The sequence below is a fragment of the Hermetia illucens genome, chromosome 2 (assembly GCF_905115235.1).
Source record: "Hermetia illucens chromosome 2, iHerIll2.2.curated.20191125, whole genome shotgun sequence".
In the NCBI taxonomy this organism is placed as follows: domain Eukaryota; kingdom Metazoa; phylum Arthropoda; class Insecta; order Diptera; family Stratiomyidae; genus Hermetia; species Hermetia illucens.
Window position 1 is genome coordinate 22,279,599 of NC_051850.1, and position 24,661 is coordinate 22,304,259.

Here is a 24,661-nt window from a genome sequence, read left to right on the forward strand (position 1 = left end):
CGGTATTCTAGCTGAGGGGCAGTTCATTAAAATACTCAACCAATCGCTTCAATATGTACTTGGCCTGATTCCCTTTTGAGAAATTGCGCCTTATTTGCTAGAAGATCCAAGGGAACCATCCCCCCCAAATACACTGCCTCACCAGATGCTGTCCAATTTGCTTTGCACACCCTCAGCGCGATTAGCCGGTATGCCGAACTCATTGTTTTCTAGTTCACCATGTTGTACAGACTCCTGCCGAGACAGGAGCCGCGTGTAGAAGGATGGATTTGACCACCCCTGCCATAAGCAGCGGCGACTAGATTGTGAGCCTCCAATATTAGGCATCATCAGATTTAGAGGTAAAATAACCTTTGTGGTCGATTTACTTGCATAGTCCAGGTGCCCCTTGAAGTTTCACTTTCAAGTCTCCAATGACCGATTTTGAAACGACCCCGTGATTACCAACCTGGATTTTGACAGTATTGTTTTTTCTTCGATTATTAATAATGAAGGCGGTCCTTCATCTTATCGTCCGCTAGATGCATCCATAGAACTATGCTTCGATCGCATGAATGGTTTCACTTCCATACAGTTCAACGTCCTCAGGGTGTTTTGCAACTACCACCACCGCTACATCGTCTGTAAAACCAATCTACGTTGCCTCCTTTGGCACGCAAAGGCCGAGTACTCCGTCATACATTATGTTGCCCAGCAGGGGCCCCAATACAGAGCCTTGAGGAATACTTGCTTGTCACAACAGATTATTTCAGACTGTCATCCGTTTTGTATTAAACAAGTGTCTCCACGAGGTAACTCTCGATTATGCTAGCTAAGTAACTAGGGATACCCAGTTTATCCAGGATACCTTTAATCCAACCTCAGTTGGCCAAATTAAAGGCATTCCTGACAGCCTCTGGAGCCAAGTCCACAACTTCTGCTATTGTATCGACCGTAGACCGCGCCGTTTGAAACATATATACTGCCGCTCCGATAGACCATCCGCTAGCTCGACGAACGGAAGCAGCCGGTTGTATATCATACCCCCAAGGTCTTCCCGACGTTGCCTAAAAGACAGATAGAGCAATAGTAAGAGCAATAGTGCGGGTGGGTTTGGGGGCTTCGGTAGCACCCTCTGTCTTTTCCACTGAGCGGGAAACACTCCTGCCAATGTACTTGTGAATCATGCGGACTAGATTTTAACATCAATGCGCGCTCGCGGTATTTCTAGCAAAAAGTTTTAAGAAGTGAAAACTCAACACCGTCTCCGTCGCTAGAAGTAATTTTTATTCAGCATATATCGATATTTCGGGAACAACTTGTTCGCTTCTTCAGTGCCGGGTGAAGGGAACAAGTTGTTCCCGAAATATCGATATATGTTGAATAAAAATTACTTCTAGCGACAGAGGCAGTGTTGAGTTTTCATTTCTGAGATTGTAGCAATCACTTCAGGGCTTTGCTCGGAAACCCGTCCAATCCTAGATTCCTATTATCTCCAATTCGTTCACAAATCGCTCGAAGTTCCTCTCCAGTCACTTTGGGAGTTAAGAAGACGTTCTGGTAAACCATTTTGGCTGAAATCCACTTTCTTCCTCTTGTGGGAAAAGAAATGCGATTCTTTTGAACAAGAGTTATAGGCACGTCGCTTGGGGTGACTTTCGTCCAAGAATCTTATTCATTACAACTTTGTAAGCAGCGCCCCAAGCATTCGTACTTGCTAGTAACAATGTTGCTTACTTGCCCGTATAGCCTTCTTAAGGTTACTTTGGAGGCCTACCAAATTGGCAGACTGTCGTTTGCACAGATTAAATATTGATGACATCAATTTCAACGACTTTAAAGCCGCCTATGATAACATAGTCAGGGTAAAACTGTACACGGCCATCAGGGAATTCGGTATCCCGACGAAAATGATAAGACTGACTAGGCTGATCCTGAACGGTGTGCGAGGCCAGATAAAAGCAGCAGGATCACTCTCAAGACCATTCGACATCAATAACGGTCTACGACAAGGGGATGCCCTATCATGCGTCCTCTTTAACCTGGCCCTCGAGAAAGTGATCCGTGATACTGAGGTAAATGCAAGAGGTAGGATCCTCTTTAAGTCCATCCAACTACTGGCTTATGCTGACAATATCGACATCATGGGAAGAACCACTCGAGACGTACAAACTGCCTGCATCCGGATTGAGCAGGCGGCAATTGTGCGAGATCTTGGGCTGCACATCAATGAAGGCAAGACAAAATATATGGTGGCAACGTTAGCACCAGAAACGAACCAACCAACAATATCAAACCGCGCTGGTCAAACAGGACGAATAAGGATAGGAGAATACAACTTTGAGACTGTCGATAATTTCTCCTATCTAGGGTCGAAAATCACAACCGATAACAGCTACGATGATGAAATCCGCGCACGATTGTTGTCAGCCAACAGAGCCTATTTCAGCTTACAAAAACTGTTCCGCACGAAACATCTCACCATAGGGTCAAAGCTCTTGCTGTTCAAGACTATGATCTTGCCAATCCTCATGTATTCCACAGAGATCTGGGTTCTTAGCAAGAAAAATTGCAAACTCTTGGCCGCGTTAGAGAGAAGAATCCTCCGAAGAATTTTTGGCCCCTACATGAGGATGAACGATTCCGTTGCCTACACAACGACAAAATCTATGAGCGATACCATGACCGTCCGGTTGTGAATAAAATCCGGCTCAATAGGTTACGGTAGGCGGGTCACTCCGTATGGATGAGGGTGATCCAACCCGGAAAGTCTATAAGGGCAATATCTATGGTAGAAAAAGAAGACGAGGCAGAACCTGCCTAAGATGGAGCGATGGCATAGGTCAGGACGCCAGACAGCTCTTAGGGATATCGAATTGGTGAACCTCGGCGCAAAACCGGGATGTCTGGAGTTCCTCATTAAGGCAGACCTAGACCGGATACCGGTTGTGGCGCCGTTGATGATGATGATGACATCAATTTGGTTTTTCGTTTAGCCGAGGATGTGGTTGACAGAAAGAGTAACACCAGCAAATTTTCCGCAGCAGTTGCCCTAGATATGAGAAATTCTTATAATTCGGGATGCCGGAGCTTAATATGGAAGATCCTGGAAACAATTGGTACTCCCTGCTATCTCGTTGTTATTATCGACAGCTGAAAGAACACTTTGGTTCTATGCCGATGGGGGACCTAAGGAGTACATTGTAGATGGTCTACAAAGTTATGTTTTGAAACAACTTTGGTGAAACATAACGTTCAATGATGTATGGTGTACAATCATCCTGTCCCGGAAAAGCCACAGTAACAGAGAACACGGATGGCAAAAGTTTGTCAAGGTTGCTGGGAGAAAAACCTAGGTGAATTGGTAGTACCAGCGAAACGAGAGGATTGAGATGAGGTCAACTCAATGATTGGATCCATTCAACATAAACTATGTAGCAGAGAAAGCCAAGAAAACGAACCGTGAATGGAAGAAGGTAAACCTCGAACTAACTGGAGTGAATACCCAGCTTATGGAGTGGAGCAGTGAGTTGTGAGGTCAATGGATAGAAATATATATTAGTATGCCATGGTCAGTGTATTTCGAAAGTGACAGACAGATAGACAGCCGTTGAATCGGCTGTAATAATGCTTTGCTTAAACACTGTCAAACGACCTAGGGGACAACTTTGTAGATGCAATATTGTTTTCAGAATAATGACTGTTAGGGCTACACAATATCTCTTCTCTTTCTATCTTCACCTCAATAGAAATAGATAACCACTTAATAGATACAAAAAAAATTTTAAACTTTCAAAGAAATGGTAGCACCGGCACAAATCCTGATAATCATTCCACAAAACAGCCTGAATTCCAAAATGTATGAAAGGATAAATATGATTATGTTGCGACTAGAAGAAAGAAAAACTACAACCCAATGGTCCTGGCTACAACTGACCGAGAACCCTAGCACTACTACAAGAACAAACAGACAAGGAATTTATCGCTTAACAGTTCTACGTATCTTCTGCTATGGAATGTCTAGTTCTCTAGGATTATACTTACAGCACTATTGTGTCCGATGGCACCGCAGGGATTGCTGATAAATGAACATTTATGCAACGAACTCGGCCCTGCTCGCACGTACATCCTCTCGGACATGGTAATCCTACGGACGGTCCAATTAATGCTGCTACGAAAAAGACCAGCGCCAGCATCCTTGTTTTGATTCTTATATACGATGGTATCAGTGCTCCACAGTTCCACTCGGTCTATCGTCCTCCCGGGCGATGAGTTCGATGTTCCTTTAAGCCTTACTTTTCACCGAGGGCTTTAACAAAGGAAACGTTCAATTCGTTCTTTATCCTTTTCACCACAAAATCACTGAATGCCCTTTTGTTCCATTAGCCACTTAACGTTTTTCCCGTCTGTCTGTTGTCTCTTGTGTATTTTCCGTATTCACTCCACGTTCCTTGGAAGCATCGAAACTGCAATAGAAAGAAGAAAGGATGCACTTGCTATTGAAAAAGGAGCGAAAAGTTGACACTTTGATTTCACATCAAATGTCGAGATTCTAATGAAATTTAGAATTGGATTTACGTATGTATGCGGATTTAGCCGCTTTTTGCTGGTATCTAGATCGTGGAAACGTATTTTAGTTGAAAGGACGTTATAACATTTCTAGAAACGAATCCATGAATACCAATTTGACTCAATATTTATACAATCGAAACGAATTTTTCAGCGAGACTAGCGAATGCAACCTACAGCAGAATACGGTATATGTAGATGAGATGAAAAGGAATGTGAACTTCATGAAAGGTCCTTACGAAAAATCCAACATATTCGAGCACCGATAGTGATGGTGATTACGTTCTAGCTGCGGATTTTCTGTGGTGTTAAATGTATCTCTGGACAACATCTGCAGTGCAGTCCGGAAAAAGAAGGATTTCGTTTTTTTGATATGTACATACATCCATATAATAGGCAGGAAGAAGATAAGTGGAGTTCACCCTGACTTTGCCGGTCGTATCAGCAAGGCAAAGCTCCGGGGCAAAATTACTGAGCCTCGTAAATTTTCTTGTTGTAGAAGTCAAGGATATGTTCATATTGTCGAGGAAAGAAGAATAAAACATTACGCTTTGAATAGCTAACCATTGGTACCACCTTTCTGGAATGGCGGACTCTTTGACATTCGACATTTACTTTTGCTTTAGGTTCAATTCCTAACACATTTAAAGGATATAGCTGAAGCTGTAATAATCAGATTGGTGAGTCAGGAGATTCAGCTTCGCTTCCCGTCTATTCTGCGGAGACAAGGAGAAGTAATACATAGCCTGGAAGCACCTAAGCCAGATAACTATATATTTTATTATATGTCAAGAGAGAACTAGATTATTAAAGAACGGATCTATGGTTTGTTATCATAAGCGAACAGGATATCTGTAAGTGAACATGATAAAAACCTTTAAAGGATGCACTCGCTTCATCAAAACGTTCGAGCTTGAACAAGTGCGTAAGGGAATCTCACACACTAGAAGCTAATCCCAGCCCCACTAACTTTGCGTCTACACGGCAATCATTTAAATATCACTCTTTGGGTTACTCTTGCCGTTTGACCCTCAAGATTTTGACTTTTTAAACCTCCCAACCTTTCTCTCCTTCAACAGATCGTTCTGGATTCTTATAATTACGAAAATAACTACATAAAAGTATGCTTTCTTCCGATTTTATCATCTCCCCAAGTACCATATATTCTTGTACCACATTTTCAGCTCTAGCGACGTTGATCTTTCGTACTACAACGGATTGAGAATCCTACACAACGCACTTGAGCAATAACATTGCCCACCTTCAAGGGGGCGGTGACATCAGGAGCGAACTGGAATTAGAAACGGTGGTAGAAAACCTCAACACAATCGTCATTGACGCATATGAGGCTAGCTGTCCGGCTAAGACAGTCAAGTCATCAAGGGATGTACCATGGTGGAACAGGAACTTAGCCAGAATGAGAACGGAGGTACGAAAACTCTTTAACCGGGCAAAACGAACCGGGGACTGGCGGAGGTATAAAAATGCACTGACTGCGTATAGCAACGCGATCAGGGAAGAGAAACGGAACAGCTTCAGGAAATTCTGTGAAGGGATCGAACAGATCACAGAAGCAACCAGGCTGTACAAGGCTGTAGCCAAAGACGGGGGAATATCCTCTGTCTGCTTGAAAAAGGAAGATGGGACATTCACCGAGAATGAGGAGGACAGGGTACACCTGCTTCCAAGAACTCATTTCCCGGGGTCCTACCCCTCGGCGGCAAGCGACAACAATCTGCCTGACACCCCAACAACGAGTAAAAGGGGAAGGAAAGAGAACTGGAAACTAGCAAAAGAGGTATGCTCAGAAGCTAGGCTAAGATGGGCAGTGGGAACTTTTAAACCACTGAAATCTCCCGGAGTAGATGGCATTTTCCCAGCAGTTATCCAGAGAGGCCTAGGAATTATCTTAGAGTCTCTTCTGAGGGTGGAAAGGGTGAGCATAGCACTGGGTTACATATCAAGGGCATGGAGACGGACAAAAGTGATCTTTATTCCGAAAGCTGGTAAAAAGGATCCTTTTCACCCTAAATCTTTCAGACCAATTTGCCTAACATCGTTCGTACTCAAAACGGTGGAGAAGGTCATAGACAACTATATTAGAACTAACGTTCTAAAGCGTACTCCCCTACATCACTGTCAACACGCTTACCAGGCAGGACGGTCAATTGAAACTGCTCTGTATCAGCTGACAGAGGTACTACGGGATGCCATAGAAACAAAAGAAATTGCACTGTGCGCGTTTTTGGATATCGAAGGAACATTCGACAACACATCGCACACAGAGATACAGGATGCCCTGAGCCGCAAAGGAGTGGGAAACACTCTGGCACTCTGGATGGGCAAAATGCTGGAAAGCAGGCAAATAGAGGTACCGACAGGTACAAATTCTATTATCATGAACACCACTCAAGGCTGTCCACAGGGTGGAGTACTAACGCCGCCAATGTGGAGTATGGTAGTGGATGAACTCCTGGACGTGTTAACAAATACTGGAATACAAGTCCAGGGTTACGCGGACGACATTGTTTTAATCTGTAGGGGCAAATATGAAGATACCCTATGTGATAGAATCCAAACTGGACTAAGGGTTACTAGTGCCTGGCGCAGGAAGGTGGGACTGCGGATCAACCCAACCGAAACCACCATAGTACCATTCACTAGGAGGCGTAAGCTGGATCACCTGAGAGCCATAACATTACATGATATGGAGGTGAAACGAGAAACAGAAGTCAAATATTTGGGAACTACGCTCGACCAAAATTTACGAAGTTTCACTTCGATAAGAAGTTTGAAACAAGTTGGAGTAACAAGGTAAACTGGGAGAGCGTGGCTGCGACATAAGGCTTAAACCAGCAACTGATTACTTCGTACACTGACGGATCCCTCACAGCAGAGGGAGCGGGTGCGGGTGTCATTGGTACAAGAAAAATGTACTTTGAGCCAATGGGCAGGTACGCTAGCATATTCCAGGCGGAAATATACGCCATAGACAAATGTGTCTCCTTTAATCTGCAAACGAACTACAGCGGGCAGAACATAGCTATTCTCACCGCGCAGCGATCAAGGCACTTAGGTCCAACCAGGTGAACTCTGAACTGGTATGGGAATGCCTTGAGGGACTAAATACACTCGGCTCGTCCAACAAGGTCTGGATACTTTGGGTTCCAGGCCATGCTGGGTTGGAAGACAACGAGGCAGCGAACGAACTAGCCAAGAAGGGAGCAGGGACGTCTTTACACGGGCCAGAACCCTTCTGTGGAATCGGAAACGGTTTCATGGCTGTGAATCTAAGAAACGAAGAAAAACGGTTGAGGGAACTATATTGGGCGGGCTTACCAGGGAAGGAGCAGTCCAGGGTGCTTATTGGGGGATACGAACCCATGCGCACAAAGGATTGCTTAAATCTCACCAAAAAGAGCCTCCGAATCATAGTGGGAATTGTCACTGGTCATAGTTGGCTGAACTATCACCTATTGAAGCTAGGGATATCTACAAACATTGCCTGTAGGTTTTGTGAGGAGGAGGACGAAACCTCTATACACGTCCTGCGAAAGTGTCCGGCACTTGTGCAAAGTAGGTCGAGACATCTGGGAGAACACTTAATACCAGATGCAAAGCTGAAAGATCTGGAAGTAGGGAACATACTAAAGTTCCTAACGGTTACAGGCCTGCTTGAGATACTATGATCAATAGGTACACTATAACCAGTAAAAGGGGCACAATAGTTCTTCAAGGGCGCTGTGCGACTTTCCGTTAACAGAATAATAATAATTCGTACTATAAACCCTGAGATTTCTCACGTAAAACAGAATTTATCACTTTTTCCATCTAGTATCCTGCAGTATTCTTGATCCAGAAAAAGCGTAGAGAAATTTCAATTCTAGGGTAGATGAATTCGAACATATGCCGAATGGGAGAGTAACCAACTGTCTTGGCTACTCTCCAAGGAAAAAGGCTTATCAAAAATCGCGCAGAAGCAGTAAGGCACAGGCAGTCCACAATGTTCTTCCGGAAGAAAGTCAGCAAAGGCATTAAAAACTGGTCGACCGAACTGGAAGAACTTTTGGACCTCCTTTCATTCTACAACAGCAGAAGTAGAAACCCCTTCCCGATGAGAATTCCGTAAACGACAAACGGATCGAAGGCAGTCCGTTACAAAGGAGAAAAAACGGATAAAAGAATACGCATCTACAAGAGACTTTAACCAAGTAGTCTTCAGGGTCCAAAAAGAGAAACAAGACAAAAGGACACGCCACGGCGTTGAAAAACCATATGCCCAAATTCAAGGCGGTTACGAATGATAAATCGCCAACGGAAAAAACGAGGAAACGAAGAAAGACTAGCCGCCGGTTCTATTCATTAAATCAGGAGACAAAGTGTGGTGAAGGTGTCGTTGAATTAGACCCGAAAACAGCTAACAGTCTAGCGCGTACGTGCTCTCTTGAAATCCGAGATCCTGACTGTTCCACAGAAAAGGTCGAAGTGGAGGAGGACATCAAGCGTGAACGTCCGGTGTTAACCAATGCTTGCACAGGTATCACCTCTGCGAATTTTAGAGCCCAACTTGGTAGAAACTTTACAGCAGGAAAACCAAAATTGGCTAGGTGGTATGTAGGATAGGAACGCGTATAGCCCTCACCAAGTGTTACAGACGCTTACACTATGGGCATACATCTACAGCTTGCCGAACATCTGATAGGAAGGCGGCATGCCGTAGATGCGGTCAAGTCACTGCGGGACCAGAGCAGTTTCGAGTCCTCAGGGTGGATCTGAAAAGGATTAGGACGCGGCTGACATGATCTGCTCAACTTGTCCCGAGTGGCTAACGCAGTTCACTGCGGAGGTAAAAGGTAATCTAGTGCTGATAAGGGAGCAATACCAGAACATGGACCGAGTTTCATACCTCCTAGGCTTATTGGCTACCGCTGCATCTGGGTCCAAGACGGCACTGACTACAGGTCCTTAACCAAGGTCGAGGATAGTTTTGTCTGGATTCAGTGTTTAAGGATAATGTTTTTTTTTATACGCTTATCTAGCAATAAATGAAACGACGCCGGATATTCGACGCGGTTGTGGGTACACATAAATGAATCCTGCTCGATGCCGAGTTCAATGCTAGGTCTCTTGAATGGAGCATGCATCAACCAGACTGCACAGGGAAACGGATCCCAGAGATGGAGGCTAGAATGAGGCTTGTAGTTTTAAACACCGAATCCACTTCAACGTTGCGGTACACACCTTGCATCCTTGACGTAACCTTTGTATCAGAATCACTGGCGCCGTCGGCGGAAACGTGGCGAGTACTTCTCAACAAATAACCACCAATACATCTTGTTCGAAGTGGTTCAAGCTATTTGACGCAGTGCAGTAGCCCGGCGCTCCCCCTGCACGTAGAACGTCCTGACGGTGAACAACGAGTGATTCATTGAAACTCTTGGTAAGGCGGGCTGCACTTGAAGGCACTCTGAGGACTGGTCGCATAGCAGTTGACTCTACCGTAAATTCAGTGATGAACTTAATAACGATAGACTACCTAACTTCCATGCCCTGGCGGGACCGCGAAAATTGTCAGTCTCCAGAAGGATTGTCATAGTCTTCACCGGTTGGCACAATATTTAAACGTCTGGAAGGACCACGGGCTACAATAACAGAGTACAAATCTGCCAAAGGGAGACTCTGTAGCGCGATGCACAAAAGTAAAGCTTACTGCTGGTGAGACCTATTCGACGAGGTAAATGAAGATCCGTGGCGGCTCAGTTATAAACTTGTAACTCCAAAAATTCGGGCTTTGGGGAAACCCTACGTGCTTAACCCCGATCAAATACATCGCATTGTGCGGGCGGTATTTTCTAAACATCCCGTATGAGGTGATGGGGGAGGCGTTGAGGACTGCCGGTTTCCACCATAAAAAAGCTTGAATAAGCAGTTCTCCCTACGAAAAATAAAAACACGCCAGGCCGTGATATATCTATTACGGCCAACGCACCCATAATTCCTTAGAAATTCACCCAGCTCAACGCATTTTCACTTCTAGCGGGGAGGAATGAGAACACAGAATTTGCTTGGAATCTTAGAAAATCTGCAATCAGATTTCTTGCACTTACAGAGGAGTAGCTGCACCGAAACCTATACTATCACTCGTGTAGGCCTTTGTCAATTTTAGCAATGGGTAGAAGTTGTTGACAATCGGTATCAAGCGAGCATTGTGCCTCAGTAGTGGGAAACTTTTTTATTTTTTATTTCTTTATTACTAGTACATGTAGGGATACACTGGGAATCTCGGAGGACCCCGAGGACAGCCGTACTTCCCGTTCAGAGTACTGCAAGCTCCAAACAGTTCACAGATAGCCCACTGTAAAGCGAACTGGGGAAAAGGTGGAAAGAGGAGGACGTGCCTGGAGGAGACCAAGTAGTTTCCAGGGCCTAAAAAGGAAGATAAAGAAGGATAAAAGGAGGAAACTCGCTACGCCGCCAGATGACCATCTGTCCAAAGACAAGGAGGCTACGGTAGGGTAGACCGTCGGCACTGCTCATTAAGCCGACGGAAGCCAAGACATTTGTGCAATGGAAGTCTTGCATATGGAAAGCGAAGAGTGGCAGAGTTATCGTCGAACTAGTCCCGTGGACGACTAGCATGCCAACGCTGTGAAGGAAGACTCTCTGATATAGCTTTTGGATCGCAACCTCCGGCACCGTTGGTAGACGGGGTAGCGAGTCCTGGAAGAGTTCCCGGCAAGCGATCACTAATATATCGCGTTCGAAGTATTTGATGCTACTTACCGGCGTGCACCAACCCGATGTTCCCTTGTGTGTGCAACGTCCCGGGAAATTCATCCAAGCTTTTGGAACGGGCAGAGTTGCACCAGAGGGCACTTCGGGGGGTGGTTGCGTTACAGTTGGCCAGGTCGTAAACTCAATGATGGACCAACCTGATGACGAGAGCGTGTGAGGCCACGCCAGCCGTAATAAGTCTTCTTTGTGCTGGTAGACAGCAGACATTGTTAACCTATGGAAGGAGTGTCATAAGTTCCGCCATATGGCACAACGTTTACGTGCCTGCGAAGAGGCATGCGCCATAAAGGCGGACTATAGATTAGTAGAACGGAGACTCCGCAGTGCGATTAACAAAAGCAAAACTCGCGGTTGGCAGAACCTAGTCAACGAAGTAAATGAGGACCCGCGGGGGCTTGACTATAAACTTGTCATCCGGAAAATCGCCAAGCTTGATAAAGCAATTCTCACCATGAAAAACAAGAAGGCGCCAGGTCCTGATCGTATCACAGCGGAAGTTTACAAACTAGTGCTCTGCCAATGACCAGACTTACCCCTCGAGGCGTTCAATGCTTGCCTGAAGGAGAGTATTTTTCCTTGTCGCTGGAAGGTTGCGAGACTCCCTCTAATCAGTAAAAGAAAAGAAGTCCCTGAGCTGCCGTCTGCATACAGACCACTGTGTACGTCTGTTTGACATGGCTGTGAAAGTTCATCAGGAGTAGGCTAACTGAAGCGATCCGCGTAGCCAGCGACTTATCCCCAAGGCAGTTAAGGATCAGATTAGGAAAATCCACGGTGGATACCGTTCAACGAGCCGAGGCACACAGCCGCAATATCTGAAAGACCGATCCCTGCTCTATGAGACGTTAAAGGGCAGGAGAAAGTTGGAGATTACGTGGGGAGTAGCACGAGGATCCATCCTAGGACCGGACCTCTGGAACGCTTCCTACCATAATCTGCTAAGGCTCGACAAGCCAGAAGAGTTTCGCCTGGTCGATTATGTGGACATTACCGGAGGCACTGTTGAACAGACTCACAGCAGACTTGGCATATTGATGCGACGGGTAAGCGGATGTAAAAAACCGGAGAAGCCATCTTGGTCAGAAAGAGATGGCCGGCCCTGCGTCCCATATCGATCGTTGAACTGACTGTAAAGTCAAAACTAACGGTTAAATACCTTGGATTAATGCTCGACTCGAAGATGAGCTTCTTAGAGCAAATCAGAGTAACTGCGAACAAGGTTGCAGCGGGAGTCTCGGCCTTGAGTGGGCTAATGGTGAATTTTGGAGGCCCTGTATCTTCCAGCTGATGTTCCCTTATGGGAGCAACTGAGTCCCTTCTACTCTATGGCGTGGAGTTATGGGCTGATGCTTTTGACAAGGAGGTGCATCGTAAGCGCCGTGTACAAGTGCAGAGACGGGGAGCTTTGCGAGTGGCGTCTGTTTATCGCACTACCTCAGAACCGACCGTCATGTTGATCGCCTTGACAAGGAACGCAGAGCTATCTTCAGCTACAAGAACAAAGATTTAAGAGCCCGTGAAGAACGTCAATGCAGACTTACCGAGTGGCAAATCTCTTGGCAAGATGAGTCGAGAGTCAGATGAACTGCGCGGCTGATCGACAATTTGGATCCATGGCTGAACTGAACGCATGGTGAGGTTGATTACTTCCTCATCCAACTTTTAAGTGGGCATTGAGGTTTTCAGTCTTACCTGCACAAGATTGGAAAGGCATGATCTCCTGATTGTGTATTCTGCAATGGAAAAGCGGTCAACGTGGAACACACCTTTGTTTCTTGTGAAAGGTGGAACGACTTTCATTAGCAGCTTTACGCAGATACAGGGGAGTTATCTCCAGACACCATGGTGAGGGAGATGTTTAGGAGCGTTGGCTGAAGGAGTCGTGTTACGCATTATGTTCGAGCTCTTCTTGTTGCGAAGCAGATTGAGCTCACCGGCGGAGGGGCCAGATGGCAAGGGGTTTCCTGAACTAACAAATATTCATAAATGAGCAAAGCCGTAGAGAGGAGGTCCGAGCCGAAGGTGGATAGGGTTCACATCTCAGAGAAAACTTCGGGCCCGGAGGGATTTAGCCTCAATTGTCCCCCTCTAGTCCGACCTGGAGGTTGCGATTTACGGCATGATGACCCTACTTACTAACTATAGTTTCAGGTTTCAGATCCAACAATGCTATTGCTTTTTCCAGAGTGACATAAGTATAACACTTATTCACAAAATCTGGTGGCTTTACCCCAACACATTGGGGTTGGATGGCAAAAGCCCCACTGAGTAGTCAGAACAACGAAAGTTGGAATTTTGCAGTTATCTTCGATTTCTTGTAGCTGTGCTCTCCTGCTAATAATAGTCACACATGAAGGTATTAATGAAATCTTCCATTTATCAAGGATTATTGTCATGAACCACAAAAAAACGCAGTTCCATCTACTTCAGTAAACAAGAATCGGAAAATATATTGTTCCTTCCGAAAAGTTTACTCAATAAAGCGACAAGAAGGTTGGATGATTTATTTTCTTTTGTTCTAAGATGCTGTTATCCTTTGTAGCAGAGGAAGTTAACACCAATCGTAAAAAGTCAAAATGTAAATCAAAAGAAAAGAAACTTGAAAGTTCAGGATAAAGGTCATCCTTTTACCACTTTACTAGATGTCAAGTCTCCCCAAAGTTGTATCATTTCTACTTTTTTTTTTTGGCTCAATCTGCTTTATAATCAGGAAAAGGAAATTCAAAACGTGCAAGCAAATCAAAGACGAATTCACAAAAAAATATTGTTTGAAGATATGCTAACAAATGCTCTATATCTCTATACAAGTGGATAGGTATTTCCAGGACATGGCAACCAGGGTGGAACAATAGCATCAGGAATAAAAGCTACCTTTCGTCAGAAAAACTCCATATTTTCAACTGAAACATTCATTGTTTCACAAGAAGAAAGAATGTCATGCTTTCATAAATAAGGATATTCTTAAAGGACACTTGAGTGCTTGATAGAAAAGATCCATTTCGGCGAACTTTATCTTTGTCACATGACTCTTTTATTTATTGTTTTTCTTTTTATAGTTTGCCCAACGCAACTCATGATAGTCATGACCCGTTTCACTTTAAAATGACATAAACACTAATCGGAATGGAGTTTAAAATGCGGTCATCTCATTTCTAGGCGATACTTCCCACACCGCCAAAATGTTTGATTAATTCTGGTTATCTTGTGCCTCCACTATTGTGTAGAAATTGTGTTGATGCTGTTCATGTGACTACCCCAGCCGCATTGCATGGATACCACGATGATTATGCTCGGCCATTTGGGATTATTATCATGGTTTTCGTGCTTCTGCGAAAATAGTATTATTAGCCCATGACATAGCGACTGGAGAGGAACCACTCCGGAGTTTCACTAGTGTTTGAATATATATACTATGAGCCCCGGAAGATCCGCAAGGGAAATGTGCGATAATTACTTTAGTATAAAATTTAGATGATCACTGGGAGTCAGCATCTCACAGTTTTTAGTTTATTTTATCTTGCGGAATGTTATCTTAGCCTTCTAAATATACTTCTTTGAAATTCTTAGAGGAAGTCATTCATACATCCCCCCTGATAGAAGTTCTATCAACGCCTAGCAAAAATAGCTCTGAGTGCCAAAAAACACGGAAGTAGAGACTGAGAGTTCCCGCAAACAACACCCACAAATTATCAATTGTTAGAAATTGACTGAAGGATCTAATTCTCCTACTTTATGAACCTTCAGTAATTCAACCCATTTAAGAGCTCCTATCGGTCCACATTTACAATAAACAGATATTGTGATGCCTTCTTAGTTATCATATCGGATTATTTTAAAAACAACAATTAGAACATAATTGTAGCAATATATTCCTTCCATTTTCCGGAGCTCAGTAAGGACGAACCTCTAGGAAACCAGAGGTGACCGAAGCTAAGCGATAACTCTAAGCCAAGGTGTAACTATCGTTCCAAAGGTTCAATGGTCACAATGGCCGTTAACCCCCAATTTCATCTGGCCCTTACCCAGCCAACCATGAAAACTTTTACAAACAAAAATATAATGTTGCTCTGAATAAAGGAGCAACCTTGAGCTTGTTGATGTGTCTAGACTCAGATTCAATTTAGGATAAATCCAATTTTGAGCTAATCTTTAAAGACAATCTAAAACAGGACCTTCTTGTCAGTTCTCCTGACCCCGGACTCCAGCGGGCGCTACCTGCTGAAGCCAAAGTCTTGTCCACGGATAAGTATCTGCCTTCGGGCAAAAACAGCCTACAGGCAAAATAATGTGTCTGAACCAACCGCCTCCAGGAAGACCACCTTCGGGCAAACCGCCTATGGCAAACTGCAACTGCTGGGCTGTGTCAAAATTCAAGGGAAAGACTATCCGGGGCATCTGCAGTTAAAGGCAAACCGAAACGACATCGGCTCTCTCTCGTCCTTAGTCCAAAGGGTAGCAAAGAAGACTCGGCCGACAACGGCTAAGTTTTCATTTGCAGCTAAGACTATCGAACCCGATGGATGGGTCTTATATGACGACATCAATCCATTCAGTTACGGCATTGAGCAGTGCGAATAATTTCGAAAGAAACTTCCAAGCTATAAGGACTTTATCTTCACAAGGAGTCAAGCTTCACTCCGATTCGATAAGTATAAACCTAAAATATTACGGCAGTACCACTCCTTCTTCAACTTTGAGCTGCCATCGTTCAAAAAGTGACGTTCTGGAACCATTTGGTATCCAAAAAAATATAGTTGTCGCCAGGCAACAAAACAGAAGAGAAAGACGATAGGCCAGAAACTTTCCTTGCTGTCGGTGTTGCTGAACCGGAAACAAGCTGCCTGCTGGCTCTACTACGGACTTGGGACGATTTCATTACAAGTGTCGGCTTTTAAGGTCAGTGAAGGCATCCTCATTAGAAGCGTAGATGAGGTGCCATATTTCTCAAATTAACATCTTCCCCATAGTGTCTAAAAGGCACATAGGGCGGTATGAAGAGGGTCTGCCAGGTGGTTTTTGGGGCTTTGGTAGTAGAACCAACCTCTGCCTTGAACCATGCGGGACTGATTTTAGCAGCAGACCTCTTGAAGTTCCACCTCGGCCACTACGAAGACTGAGAAGACATCCAGGTGAACCGATGGCTGAGGCCCACTTTCTTCCTATTTTGAGAAAAGAAATACGATTATTTGGAACAAGAGTCGCGGAGACGTCACTTGAGGTGATTTTTATCCACGAATCTTGTTCATTACAATCTTGTAAGCAGCGATGTCTTTGCTTCAAGGCACAACTGCTTGTAGCAATTTCACTTACTTTCCCGTATAGCATTCTTAAGGCTACTTCGAAGATCGCGGTATTCTTTCTCCAACTGCCGACGTTCTGGCTTCCCTCTAGTTCTTTGGCAAAAGCCTCGCTCGCAGACACGATACTCTTAACAGCGCGATTTCTTGGTTCCACCAGTAGTTTGGTTTCCTACTGTGATAGAACTTGCGTCGCAGCATCCAGCATTGGCGAGCACGATGTCTAGCTTCGCGAAGATTTCAAGCAGGATTTAGCCTCTGGTGTTCGTCACTCGACTACCCCCGTCTAAAGCCCACGCGTTGAAATGATCGGCAATGACTTTGGAGCACCATACGCGTAGCCTGAGGTTGAATTATGGGTAAAACAGCGTCAATGTGTCAAAAATGGTCCTTTGACACGAGATATCGCCAAAATGTAATCATCCCACTCTCTATTGAAGTGATCCTGAATTGCCTACAAGGGAGAATTCGACCAAAATTGTGAGACTAGAACCCATTTCGTCCGGCCCGACATCAGGTGGATACAGACTTGGCACCCCGCAATTCTTAAAAAAATATGTTCAGCTCTAGCCAAGCTTTGGTCAAAATGTGGGCGGATTTACGCTCAATATCATTCGAAGTCATGTTGTGTTCTGCGAATTATATAACGGAGTACTTAACATCTACGACCTCGGTCACGCTACTCCCAAGGCAGATGTAAGGTTCTAACGATTTGCCTCTTCCCTGGTAAGGAACCGTAAAGCCATCATCGCCTAATATTTTTAAAGTTTGGAACCTAAGTCCTAAACGAGAGGTCCGTGGACCAAAAAAAGAGGGAGTAAGTTGCTCCCCATATGGCCCGGTGTGATATCGGGTGGATGTGGACTTTGGAACTCGCAATTCTTAAGAAAATAGAACCAAGAACCTTACGGAGCTCTACATGGGCAAGTTTATTTAAAGGGTGCCCCGCATGCGTGACGTATTTTGTTTGCAAGTATGGAGAGAGCTGGTAGTGATTGCAACTTTCTCCTCACCGATCCTGAAAGCCGCCTTGATGGCCTGAAGCACGGCAAAAAGGTCAGCCGCCAAAACCGAACTGACATCCAAAGGAAAACGTGAGACTTGCGCCGCATCCAGACCTACCACGCATGAACGCACCATCAGATATCAGGACCAAAAAGCCTCTTGATTTGAGTATTAAGCATGACGATAATAAAACTGGTGGTCAAAAGGTAGTATAAGTCCCAGGGCGAAACGTGGATTGGTACCCACGATGGAGCATAAAACCTGGGAAACGCCTGCTCAATCAACACCAATAGCTCTACTACCAAATCCTATCTCCACCTCCACGTGGTGACCGCTGGGAGCTCTTTCTTAACGAAAAGCTACAGACGGAGAAAGATGAAGGCGAGTCTCCCGCGCCTAAAGACGGGATAAATTGTACTGGTCCTCCAGGTTCGAGTTGGGTAGAGCTGACAGCCCTACACGGAAAACCGAAGTTACGAAGGAACCTCGGACAGGATGGATTTTACAACGACGAACCCTGCAATGACAACGGACTAACGATTTGCGCATTTTCTCATGGAACGTGCGCTCCCTGTATAGACCGAATGCTGCTGAGCAGCTAGCCGATACCCTGTCCCAATATAAGGCTGATCTAACAGTGTTGCAAGAGATGCGATAGACAGGGACCAGTTTCCTGGAGAAGAGTCGCTACACCATATATTACAGTGGCCATCCAGTAAACCATGTGCTCTTAGTAGGTTTCTTGAAACCTGCTGTTATCGCCTTTGAAAACATAAGCGAATGGCTATGCACTCTGCGCTTGCGTGGCAAATTTTGAAAAATAAGCCTCATTAACGTTCACGCTCCTACAGAGGAGATTGCAGAGTCGGAGAAGGATACCTTCTACGAGGCAGTTGAGCGGACCCTCGAAGCCTGTCCCAAGTATGATATCAAAATCATACATACTTGGGGATTTTAACAGCCAAGTAGGGAGGGAGCCCGTATTCGGGCTATACGTTGGCTCCTATAACTTACACCAAAATACAAATGATAATGGGCTGCGGATCATTCAGTTAGCAGTGTCAAACAAAATGGTTGTTGGAAGTACCTGGTTTGCGCGGAAAGCGCTCCCATAAACATACGTGGGCCTCTCCAGACGGGACCACTTTCAACCAAATTGACCACGTCTTGATCGAACTCCGCCACCTCTCCGCCTTGATGAATGTCAGAACATGTAGGGGGGCCAATATAGACTCGGATCACTATCTCGTTGGCATAGTATTACGAGCTCGAATAACAACACCACCCAGAATCCCCTCTGACAATCAGTTCAGAGTTAACACTGAAGCCATCCACAACTCAGCCCTCCGCAACACCTATAAGAAGGACATGGATGCCGCAATAACCGCAGTCAACAGAGATCTTGGAGACGAAGCATCAACAAATGATCTTCACAATCACCTGAAGAACCTTATCATAAATACGGTCACAAACATGCTTGGCCCCAGCCGCAAATGAAGTTGGAACGGCTGGTTTGACGATGAATGTAAGCTAGCAACGGAACAGAAGAATGCCGCATGCCGAGTAATGTTGCATTCTCAAAGAACGCGGGCAGGCGCGGAGACTTATCACGAACTCCGGCGAGAGGGGAAGCGAATTCACAGACGGAAAAAGGAAACCTGGGAGAACCTGGGATGAAGTCTTACACACCTCGATGTTCATCCTGGCGATGCAAAGAGGGAAATCTGATATCCGACAGAATGGGCATATTGGAGCGATGGGTTGAGTACTTTGATGAGCTACTGAACAACCAGAACATCGGCGAGTTGGAGGTCCCGCAAACTGAAGACGATGAACAAATACTGTCACCACCAAGTATAGGAAAAACAGTCCGAGCTAGTCATCGGGTTAAACATCATAAGTCGTCAGGAGCTGATGGAATTACAACCGAATTAGTTAAATATGGAGGCGACCAGTTACACCAAGTGGTTCATCAACTTGTGCTGAAGGTATGGGACAGCGAATCAATGCCTGACGATTGGCAACGAGACATTATCTGTCTCATACATAACAAGGGAGATATCACACAGTGCAGCAATTACGGAGGTATCACGTTGCTGAGTACCATCTATAAGATATTCTCCGCTATGTTGCTAGGCCGGATAGCCCGATACGCCCAGAACATCATTGACCCACACCAAAGAGGCTTCACTCCAGGCAAATCAGCAACAGATCAGATTTTCTCTCTGCTGCAAGCGATGGAAAAACTGTTGGAATATGGACAACAGTTGCACCATCTATTCATCGACTTTAAAGCCGCTTATGATAGCATTGCCAGGGTAAAACTGTACACGGCCATGAGAGATTTCGGTATACCGACGAAATTGGTAAGACTGACTAAGCTGACCCTGACCAATGGGCGAGGCCAGATAAAAGCAGCAGGATCACTCTCAAGACCATTCGACATCAACAACGGTCTACGACAACTCTTGACCGCGTTCGAGAGAAGAATCCTCCGAAGAATTTTTGGTTCCCTACATGAGGATGGACGGTCCCGTAGCCTACATAACGACGAAATCTATGAGCGATACGGTGGCCGCCAGGTTGTGGATAAAATCCGGCTCAATAGGTTACGGTGGGCGGATTACTTAATCCGTATGGATGAGGATGGTCCAGCCCGGAAAGTCTATAAGGGCAATATCTATGGCAGGAAAAGAAGACGAGGCAAGATGGAGCTATGGTGTCGGTCAGGGCGCCAGACAGCTTTTAGGGATATCGAATTGGTGAACCTCGGCGCAAAACCGGGATGTATGGAGTTCCTTATTAAAGCAGGCCTTGACTGGATACCGGTTGTTGCGCCGTTGATGATGATGATAATAAAACTGAAACACAGTCTCATTGAAAATAGAATGGACAAGAATAACAATAAGAACCAAGGGGCTGTTTGGATGTCCTATACTGCACAAAAAGGTGAAAAGCAGGTATATAAGGTGAGAACTGCAAAAAAGGGCAAAAAGTTCACTATATTATGGTAAACGAATGAACTTCAATAAAGAAAGGCCCAGACTTTTATTCAATCTTATTATCCATAACAAACGAGATCAATATCCCATCCCATTCCCGGGTATCTTTCCTTACACAATGATAATGATTGGCATCTTTTATGCTGAGGAGTCTTAAATATTCTCCATTCTATTGTATTCATTATGGTTTCTTCAATTTTTATCACAGAACACGTATATGTACGCACATATGATAATCAACAAAGCAATAAGGAGATAAACAGGGCTCTTATGTCATCACAAAAAGTCTACCATCTTCTTCTGTACGTGCCATTATCCATGTTAGCATTTGGTTTAATATTTCAGGTCCAGCTTGGCTCTACTAGCGTCCGCATAACTCTTCCCACTGCCTGATGTCTTTTAAAAATAACATGTGCTTCCAGTTGTTGCTTGGTGCAGAAAATTCATGATCCACGATAACGATTTCATTTACACATTCTTCGAAATGTATCTTGGCATCCCACACACCCACTTGCAGTTCACTGAAAACAAACTACATATATTGTATCTGCTCAATCTTGTGATGCACATATTCCTCATGTTGCATTTCCGGCCTGAAGACACAACCCAGCACCGCCACACTTTGACTTCGTAGCTAGTTCGCTGAGGAATGTGTTCATGTATCTAAATGCCCCACGGCTGCTTTTTATAGATGTTGCGCATCAAATCCACCCCTTGTTTATTTTCAGAACTTGAAAGGATCTGGAAGGTATTTTATGTGGTGGAGTTTTCAAAGGATGAGGGAGGAACGGGGTAACCCATATTCAGAGTTCAATTTCAAGGATTGACAAGAAATATCTCACAGGATGAAAGTGGTTTAACCACTATTTGGGGGGAAATTTAAGTTGTTTACTCAACTCTTACGACTGTTCGTCTTATATAGTCGTATCTAGTCTATCAGTCATAGATTTCACATCGCATGTAGGAAGCGTGTACATATATATAATATGGTTATAAGCGAAACTACTTCCTATCATCATCAAATATGTTGGTAATCATTATCCTCTTGAAGAGCAGCAGCTGAGAGGTTACCATTTGCCATTACTGTACTAAAGCTTGCACAAGTAAGGGGAAGAAATTTGTTTTACTTTTCAGCCTATGTACATACCTGGAAGCAAAGAATTACCGAATATCCTACGGGTGGCAATTCCCATGAATCCCCCAGACCATATCCCATGGTAGCACTATTAAATGCCATTTCGGAATTTCAACAGCACTAAATTGATCCTAATATACTTAGTGGCAAAGTGTATTTCGTTGCTCGGGAGGTTGTCCTTGATGTAAAGTACTCGACGAGGATGACCTAAATTCGCTTTGAAGATGCAACACACTAGAAATGAGTTGTTGCCTTCATTAATACAGGCAATTTCTGAAGTTGTGCTTTCAGCGCAGTTGTTTCCCATTGTCCTCGGATGAATTGTTTTGAAGATCGCATCGCATACAGAACTTGCACATGATATCTCGCGGGCGTTGATAAGTAGATGAACTCACGCAATACAGACGTGAATGCCATTTTTATGGTAATGTTGAATAAATACGCTCGTCGAGCTAGCAAAAAGATTCATCATGCATGCAGCATTCTCCCGTTGCATAGCATTTTTTATCATTTTCATTGTCCTAGAGTCTCCTCTAGATTCCTCGTTTCTTCCACAAATCTGGGACAGTGGAAGAATACATGCTCTGGGTCCTCTGAGACTCCATCGCAATTTGGACAGTCGAGTGAGATCTCCAATTTGAACCTGCGCAAGTATTGGTAATATTCTCCGAGGTGAGATTATAATTAATCTCATCGTGTCGTCTCTCCAACCACTTCTTGATGGCAGGAATAAGTCTGTGAGTCCACCGACCCTTTCCCGAGTGTTCCCACCGCTCTTGCCATCTATTTATGGATCTCTCCCTCTCAGCATTCTTCGTTTGCGATGAGGGAGAGATTGGCCATCATCTGCCAAGATGTCAATGACCATCATTCTACACGAATGCTGCATCATCTGAGACAGTCCTGAAGGCAGAGCATACCCTCAGGGCTGCCCTCCTGTTGACTGCACTCAGTTTATTAGCGTTAACTGGCATCCGCAACGCCTCCCTCCAAACTGGGGTCGCATAGAGCATGATTGAGGTCACCAGCCTGGCTATGAGCAACCTAGAGGTATACCGTGGCCCTCCCACGTTTGGCATTATCCTTGCCAGGGCCATAGTTGAAGTGGCTGATTTGTCGCAAACATACTGCACGTGTTGCCTATAACTGAACTTACTGCCTATTAGCACCCTCTCTTCCGGCGCTTACTGATGAGGACCGATTCCGTTGTTTCGTTCATAAGTGTCAGACCAGAGCTCCCTAGCCAACTTTTAACCGCACCGATTACCTCGCCTGAGTATAACTTGACATTTTCGAGATACTTAACAATAACAACCACCGCTATGTCGTCAGCGTAACCCACCACCGTGGCTTTCCTGGAAGGGGAAGATTAAGTGCATCATTGTACATTATATTTCACAGCAGCGGACCAATTCAGAGCCCTGAGGGATACCCGCGGAAACAGCCAACTCCTGAGGTCCATCATCAGTGTCATACCAGAGCCTCGTTTCAGCTAAATAACTATCGACAATAGGAGCGAGATATGCGGAAATACCAACCCTCGCTAGGGATTGCGTAGTAGATTCCAATTGGCCGAAGTGAATGGATTTTCACGTCCAGGGCTACTACCATACAATATTTGCTGGCACTACCATTTCCGTGAATTGCATCTTCCGCCAAGCAAGTAACTGATTTAATGACATCAAGGATTGGACCGCCTTGGCTTTCAGCAATCGGGAGTAATCTATTATAGATTACCCGCTCTAACATTTTCCCCACAGAGTCCAAAAGAGATATGAGTCTGTATGAGGATAGTTCACCTGAAGGTTTAACAGACTTAGGCAGAAGTACTAACTTCTACCGCTTCCATGCCGCTGAAAATATCCCCTCTGACATGCACGCTTCGCCAATAACTTTTGCTCTGGGTCCACTGGTGATCGCAATGTGGCCGTTTGAGTATTGCCATAAGCTTTCCGCAAACTCACAATCGACTCCTCGGCAAGTTCCTCCAGCTTGGACTATCCCATCAAAACAGTGCAAATTTCTCCTTTGGATGTCACTTCATCGAGATCCTTGCACTGTAAGTACACCTCATATTTTTGGGTTCGCACTGTGACATTCTCCCTAATTGAGTTCTTAACTTGAGTTCGGTTGTCATCAGTTCTTCCCAAGCTGGATTTTTCCAGCTCAAACATGAGGTCACCCTTCTGGGTCCTTCGAATCTTGCTGACATTTTCGCCTAAATGTTTTAGGTTGGGGTCAGCTTTGACTTTTTTCAGTATCTCCGCGTAGGACAAATTTCCCTTGCTGGAGATTACAATTGCTCTTGAGCGAATTCGCACTTTCGCCTTTTTACTAGTTATTTTTGTCCATCCACCATTTTCATTCCCCTTGGATTTTGCCGATTCGATTGCCGGAGCTCGAACTCCGTCTGCCTGTCTGTCGGTCTGCTTGTCTGTCTGCCTGCCCGTCACGCGCATTTTTCTCGGAGGCGGTTATAGCGATTGTCACCAAATTGGGAGGAAAGGTGGGAACTGTGAGCGCTCACGCATACAGTGAGTTATATCTGGTGTACACATGGGACTTCCGCATAGAGAGAACGATTTTCCCAATTGTGTATGAACGTTATTTGATTGGACCCTATTTGGCTGATAGGTTGCCTAACTCGAAAAGATGTGGTTCGATGGTGTGATTTTTATTTGAGTAGATTTACATCATACATACATATAGCCATTTTCTTTCCCTCCAAAAAACCCCGTTAGAGGAATTATTTTATCGTTCCATTGAAGGAGATTCACACTATCGTTTTGTTTTATAGATACATTATTGGTAATTGAAACATATCTCTTGGATGATTCATTAACTGTAGCAGATCTAGATCACGGGGAAAATGGTAGGGC

General features: G+C 44.7%; 1 protein-coding gene across 3 annotated transcripts in view; it reads right to left on the reverse strand.

The window, feature by feature from the left end:
- LOC119647734 (peroxidasin) overlaps nt 1–24,661 on the reverse strand; it is a 215,687-nt gene that overhangs the window by 168,853 nt on the left and 22,173 nt on the right. For all 3 annotated transcript variants that reach the window (XM_038048843.1, XM_038048841.1, XM_038048842.1), the window contains exon 2: nt 4,024–4,445. In XM_038048843.1, coding sequence (XP_037904771.1) covers nt 4,024–4,175 — 152 coding nt within the window. In that variant the 5' untranslated portion in view covers nt 4,176–4,445. The remainder of the gene's footprint in view (nt 1–4,023; nt 4,446–24,661) is intronic.